Here is a 6,756-nt window from a genome sequence, read left to right on the forward strand (position 1 = left end):
TAAGATACACGAATTATTAATACCTAAGGCGGGGTTTCACTTCATTTCTACCATTATGAATTTTTTGGAGGTTAAAGTATTGTTTAGTACTTCTGCACCTGATTCAAAATGAAATACATAATACACGCTACACTTCTGGTCAGGTCAGTATAGGATTATCAACACTCAATCCAGCAGCAAAAATTCAGGAATAGATCTAGCAATGAATAATAAAATAGGAATTTGCGTAAGCTGCAACGAACAGTATAGTGAATCCATTACAGTAGCTAAGATAGATACAAAGACCACACACTACAAGAGCACAAATTTATATGCCTACTAGCTCTGGAAATGATGAAGGGATTATGAGAATACACGACAGTAAAGGAAATTATTTAAAAATGTAAACCACAGAAGAATGTAACTGGTATGAGGTAATGGAATTCGATAGTACGAAAAGAAAAAGAAGGATAAGTAGTAGAAGAGCATGGATAGGAGAAACAGAATGAAAGGGGAAGCCGCATGATAAATTTCGGCGTTCTCTCGTTAGATAACCATGAAACAAGGTCGTATATGTTGAAGAATCCGAGAGATGCAAGAAGATTTCAGATAGCTAAAATAATGGCAAGAAAGAACTTCCAAATCAGATTTTAAAATGCAGTACATTTACAGGGACAGATATAAACTGCGAGCACAATTTCAATTATGAACCGCTGAGTAAAGCTGCAGAAATAGAAAAAGTTAGTAAATTAAGGTATGGACGTGAGAACTGAAAGAACAAAAACCTGCTGAGAGTGTCAAACGCAACATTAGGGAACGGTTCACTGAGACATGGAAAAGGAATGCAAGATAGGACGATTGTATAACTTTCACAGGCGAAGAACAGTGAAGGTAACAGAGTATCAAATTGACAGAATAACAAGGTGCACTAAAAATCATCAGATAAGACAGGAGATACTGAAAGTAACTGACGGACCGATAAAAAATAAAAACGCAACAAATGAAGCTGGCAGAAGGGGATACAAGCGTCTAAGAAATGACACTATGAGGAAGTGAAAATGACAAGACAGGAATGGTTGGACGATATGCAAGGCTGTATGTGTATGCACGTCTATGGGAAAAAACAGACGTCGCCTACACGGAAATTAAACTGACCTGTGGAGAAAAGAGAAGTGGCTGCAATGTTATTCAATCTGTGTATTGCGCTAAGAGTGCAGGTAACGGAGGGAGAATTTGGAAAGGGAGAAGAAATTTTGAGGTTTGCCCATGACACTAATTCTTCAAGAGACGGAAAAGGTCTTGAAGGACTTGGAAGTTCTGTTAAACAGAGTGGATGATGTCTTCATGAGAGGCTATAAGATGAACAGCAACGAAGACAAAACAGTGACAATGAAATGTGGTCGAACTGATTCAGATGATGCTTATAGAACTAGATTAGAAAATGAGAAACTAAGAGTAGTAGATGAAACTGGTATTTGAGCAGCAAAATAACTCTCTAACCCCTATAGGGAGAGCAACGTAATTCAGACAGACAACAGCAAGAAAAAGAGAGATTTCTCAACATCTAATAAAAATTTGTTGGGAAGTGTTTTGGAAGATATTTGTGTGGAGAATAGCCTCGTACGTGTTTGAGACGTGGTTAGTCAACATGGAATTCAATAAATGGAATGGAAGCTATTGAAAAGTGATGCTATAGAAGAACACTGTAGATTAGATGGGCAGATCGAATAATGAGGATATACTGAATCGCATAGGGGAAGAAAAGAAATTAAATCCACAACCTGGCTAAAAGAAAGGATTGATGGTTGAGACATATGTTAAGGCATTAAGGAATCACAATTTGGTATTGGAACGACGTGTGGTGTGCAAAACTTTTAGAGGGAAACCAATATTCGACCAAAGTGTGCAGCAGTTATACGGAGATGAGGAAGCCTACACAGGATAGAATAGCATGGAGAGCTGCATCAAACCAATAATCGGATTGAATACCACAGAAAAATCTCCACAGAATATTCAATTTCTTCATTGCATTAATCGAGCAATATATCTAAAGAGAAGAATATCATCAACTGGAATATTCTGTGAGTTAACCAAAGTCTTTACTGTAATCCTTTAGGGTAAGATAATACAAACGTTGTGGTATCAAGCATGTACACTATTATCAAAATCTCAGGTACAACAAGAAAAGAGAGAAATAGTGAGACAACACGTAAGCACCACAATAAGTGACCGCTGAGATTGCTACACAGATGCCGCTTTCTCTATAGGAAGCGAGTTCAAATGGACTGGTTATGGACTAGTAACGACAAGCAGTACCGTAAACTCGAAATGTTCCCTTCCACGTTCCCCGCTTTTGTGAACAGAGCGTAGCCTCTTGCTGACATATACAACGTAATGTCACAGAGACGTCATTTAGCCGCTGTTAGGCTGTAATCGTCGGTCGATTGGTGGCAGGTCATACCACCATTTCATCAGCTGTACTATAAAATGTCATTTCAGACCAGTGGTAACGGTTCCGAATCACTGGAAAAGTTCAAAGCCGACCGTAACAGGGTCGTCATCTGCTATTAACTGACCGACGACATCCAAAAGTTTCCGCAAAAGACCTTAAATTTAGCTTAAGGATATCCCATAGTGCTAGAGATTTTGGAGCGCTCTTAGTATGCCACGTCGCACTTACTGCAAACAAGCATATCCCCTGCTAAATGCTATGTCCTCCTGCAAGAGACTTCGTAAGCTTGATTCTTTTCAGATCAAATATATCTTGTGATTAAAAAGTGTTTCTAATTACGTGACTCGCAAGACATTTGGCATACAGCATTGGACTACATCCAGAAAATAATTAAGGACATAGGTGCAAGTGCTACTGTGAGACGAAGAGGTTGGCAGAGGAGGGGAATTCGTGGCGGGCCGCATCGAACCAGTCAGAAGAAGACTGATGACTCAAAAAGAGAACGTGCAAAGGACATTCATCTGACTAGTTGCGAATACGCAACTAACAAGACTCTGGTTACGAATACAGTCAGACAAGTGCCAATACGGAGCAAAGTATGCAGTATAAAGGAACTAAGGGTGAAGAAATTAGTGATGAAATGCTCGAAGAGTCGGTCAAAGTACCTGGAGAAGCTGGGGGCGCGGTGCGGAGTCTGCGACTCCCACAGAGAGGACAGCGACCAGCAGTATCGCCACAGTGCGCATGTTTGCGTCTCTGACCGCAGTGACTGCCTACTGACTGCCCAATAGCCGGCAGCTCACCTTACAGCTTCTTTAGTAACGGAGCTGTCATATTTATCTCAGAGTTACATAAAGCACTTCCTATCAGTCTTCGTGTTGGGAACGTTTTAACTTATCGTATCGTATCTCTACTGAGATTGCTACAAACTGACTCATTTTAAATCATTTTGATACGAGTCAGGCACTTAATGTGAGAAACGAAATTGTCATCCTAACTAACTGAAGCAGCTACCGTACACGGTAACTGTTGTATTTGGAGGTTCACTGGGATACAGAGAACAAATGCCTGACAAGAGAGCACATTGTCATCCTAAGAAAATGAAATCGATATTTTGCATGGTAATTTTTGTTATCCTTGTGGGTGCTACCCTCGGAGTCACAAGATAATTGGGGTCACGGACGTGCCGAGACTGTGCTACCAACCACTTTCAATAGACAATGGTTTATCCAATCCCTTTCTGGTGAACAGGATTCTAGAGAAATGTAAGCGAATGGTAAATCTATCGCTGCCTCGAATCTCATTAGAAACTAACACCTTATCAGTTTGGTCCCTTAGGAATTCACACACATTAGAACATTTGGAAACTAACGACATCAAATTCAAAGTATCGGATGAGAAAACGGAACAAAATTAGTACCATTTGAAATCCCGCCCTTTTACTTACTTTTACCCGAAAGTTCACATGAGCCTATGACCCTGATTTTATTCTCTGAAATCGAACTGAAATTATTTAGGTTTGGGAGTGGTAACGTCTTTCGAAAAGCGCAACAGATTGAGAAAAGGAGGCTTAGCCACAGTGAACCAAGACAAAACTGAAATTACAATCCTCGTTTTTAGATTTCATGCATTTGTTAACTATATATTTAAAGAAATTGCATCCTATTGATAACATTTGTGCAATGAAGATGTATTTTATATCTGTGCCGTATTTCACCTAATAATCCGAAAACACTGAGCTAGTGTAACACCAGAAATTATCTCGCAGCCTTTGTCTCTGCTGGCATGTGTCTGTACGTTCAACAGCGACACACACTTATCTGCACACCCACAATTTTTATTTAATAAATCTGCAGTCTCTTCTTAAGGCAGGCTACTTCACGCTAGCTTTGTATACAATTAAAATGAATAGAATACGTTTCGAGGACTTGGTTTCTTAGCGAACACCTGTGGACGTATGGCACACGTGAAAAAATTAGTTAAACACAGACTAAGGGCAGAGGACAATAAGTTTGTAAAAATCGCAATTATGCTGAAAATTTATGTAATGATTAACATTAAAATTTGGATAACATACTTCATGTATAAATACATTTCAATGGACCATGCGCCTTTACATTGCACTCGGATACAAAGACTAAAGAAATCGCAACATACTACGTTTAATTGCTGAAACACTGCTTGGCAAGTGTCATAAAATTGTAATAATTCGACTGAAACAAAGGATGAATTAATAAAAATTGGATATTGACCCCGAGGTGTTCTACGGGAGTTGGAAGCGTAAACAAAGACCTAATAATTTGCATATTATTTAAGCCTACAAAATGTATTACGGTCACAATTCTAACTGTGCCTGATCTGAAAAGCCATCTAACTTGCAGTTATGTTCAAAACGAAGCGTCTGTATTACGGGGTAATTCAGCAGACCCAGTCATCACAGCAGATGAAGAAGAGAAGAGTACCGTGTCAGTTGATACGAGACGTCACAAAACGAATTCTGCAACCTCGCATTCCTACTGATTGGTTCCAATCAAATCTTGCTCGGTCCGACAAGACAAACCTTACTGTTTCCTGCCACAGATGTAAGGCTTTAGCAGTCTGACAGTTGGCTACACATCTTTTAGGCAGACTATCGTTGCGACCACGCACGAATATGCGGCATGAGAGACGGTTTGTACCACAGAAGACTTCTTTCACGTTGACTGGAGCTTTCAAGGTGAGCATCTTGCAACACATCCTTTCCATACCGATATAGATGAACTGTGCTAGGATAATAATTCGATCTGGATTTTGATCCAGACACTAATTTTATGCACTGTAATCACGGTTTGGCAGACCACCCTATTCGCTGACGAGTTGAAGCCATTTTGGCATTTTCGGAAGATTTTTTGAAGTGCTCGGGACCTGGGATACTTCTTATTTTGGTAGGTTCAGGAAGATTCCCGGGAAAGGAAGGAGAGGAGGTTTACCCGGGAATGCACTCACAGCACTGAGTATTCGGAGTGTATATAGTGAAAGGAACTATTATGTACATAAAGTTTCGGAATTCGGTTACGCAAGTGTATTTGTTGTTATTAGCTGCAGAGGAAGTTTAATCTATGAGGACCCCAGTAGATGAGAAAAATTATTGTGCACCTAAAACATGTGTTTTTCTCTTTTCTTCTGTACATATCTAAGTGGAAAAGAAAGGAATGATGCCAAGGGATGACCAAAATTCAGAATTTACGAACCTGTTTTGCCGTACATGGCTCACCTTTGTGGAAAACTGCAAATCAGGCCTTTCCTTTTATCGTACACTTTAATTTCTTCACAGAGTAGTGCCATTTCAAAAATCTCACATTTAGATTTCGGTTAAAATTTTTCAGTTCAAATTACGTTCCTGAGTGTCAGTTTCACTATAGCTTGTAATGGCGGTGAAATAATGTGTGGGACTTCGAAAAGGCAAAGTGCTTTGTTTCATTTTCACTGACAGCCATTACTTGATCTTTTTAATAGTAGACATTTCATTGTCGGCAGTTTTTCTTTAATATTAGTGTAATAAAGTAGTTCTCCATTTATTTTGAGTATTTTATTCTAACAATTTTTAAAAATAGAGAGAAGCGAACAAGGTCAGCCAGCAGTAAACCTGCAGAACAAACTTTCGATGTATTAAAGACATTTGAAATATTCACTGTTGCCATTCAAACTCTTTCGAATACTCAGACCAAGTTTAAATCTGAATTATTAACTAAAAGTGAGCAAATTTCTCATGCACTGAAGGACATTCCTCATGCATAGGAAGAATCATCTCATGCACAGGAACAATTTTTTACTGCTAGAGCAGGCTGATTTGTTAACAGTATAAAAAAATATTGAGTATCAGGAGAAGCATAATACCAAATGAAGTGAAACATGGCCAATCGTCTATAAGAAAAGAATAAGCAAATAACCATTTTAATTGATGCAAAATATTCCCAGTGGGAACAAATACAGAATAACAAAAACAATACTTAAGGCCAACAAAGAAGAAACTGACAGATGTCTAGATAAACTTATGGGCAAACGATTTAGTGCAATCAAGAAAGAGCATAGTATTAAGGTAGAATATCTCAATAAACAATTTACAGGGAGTGAAGATTCCATTATTCCAAAGGAGTGGCGTGAATATGTATGAAAAGAAATCACAACCATCAGCGAAGCCATAACTATATTAAATCAAGTAATTTAAGCCAATCTGTTATCAGAAGTTAGTGAGGTTCACAATACATCCATTGTGAAAGCTATTTATACCACGAGGGAGACCCAGTTCACAAACAACTTACAATATTTTGTCCAAGAAGGTGAAG

The 6,756-nt window shown here is 38.8% G+C and overlaps 1 protein-coding gene across 1 annotated transcript in view; it reads right to left on the reverse strand.

Annotated features, from left to right (window-relative positions):
• LOC124622582 (acetylcholinesterase-like) overlaps nucleotides 1-3,240 on the reverse strand; it is a 109,644-nt gene extending 106,404 nt beyond the window's left edge. Inside the window, exon 1 of the mRNA XM_047148329.1 lies at nucleotides 3,097-3,240. Coding sequence (XP_047004285.1) covers nucleotides 3,097-3,177 — 81 coding nt within the window. The 5' untranslated portion in view covers nucleotides 3,178-3,240. The remainder of the gene's footprint in view (nucleotides 1-3,096) is intronic.
• Nucleotides 3,241-6,756: the final 3,516 nt, after the last annotated feature.

This window comes from Schistocerca americana, chromosome 7 (genome assembly GCF_021461395.2).
Source record: "Schistocerca americana isolate TAMUIC-IGC-003095 chromosome 7, iqSchAmer2.1, whole genome shotgun sequence".
NCBI lineage: Eukaryota > Metazoa > Arthropoda > Insecta > Orthoptera > Acrididae > Schistocerca > Schistocerca americana.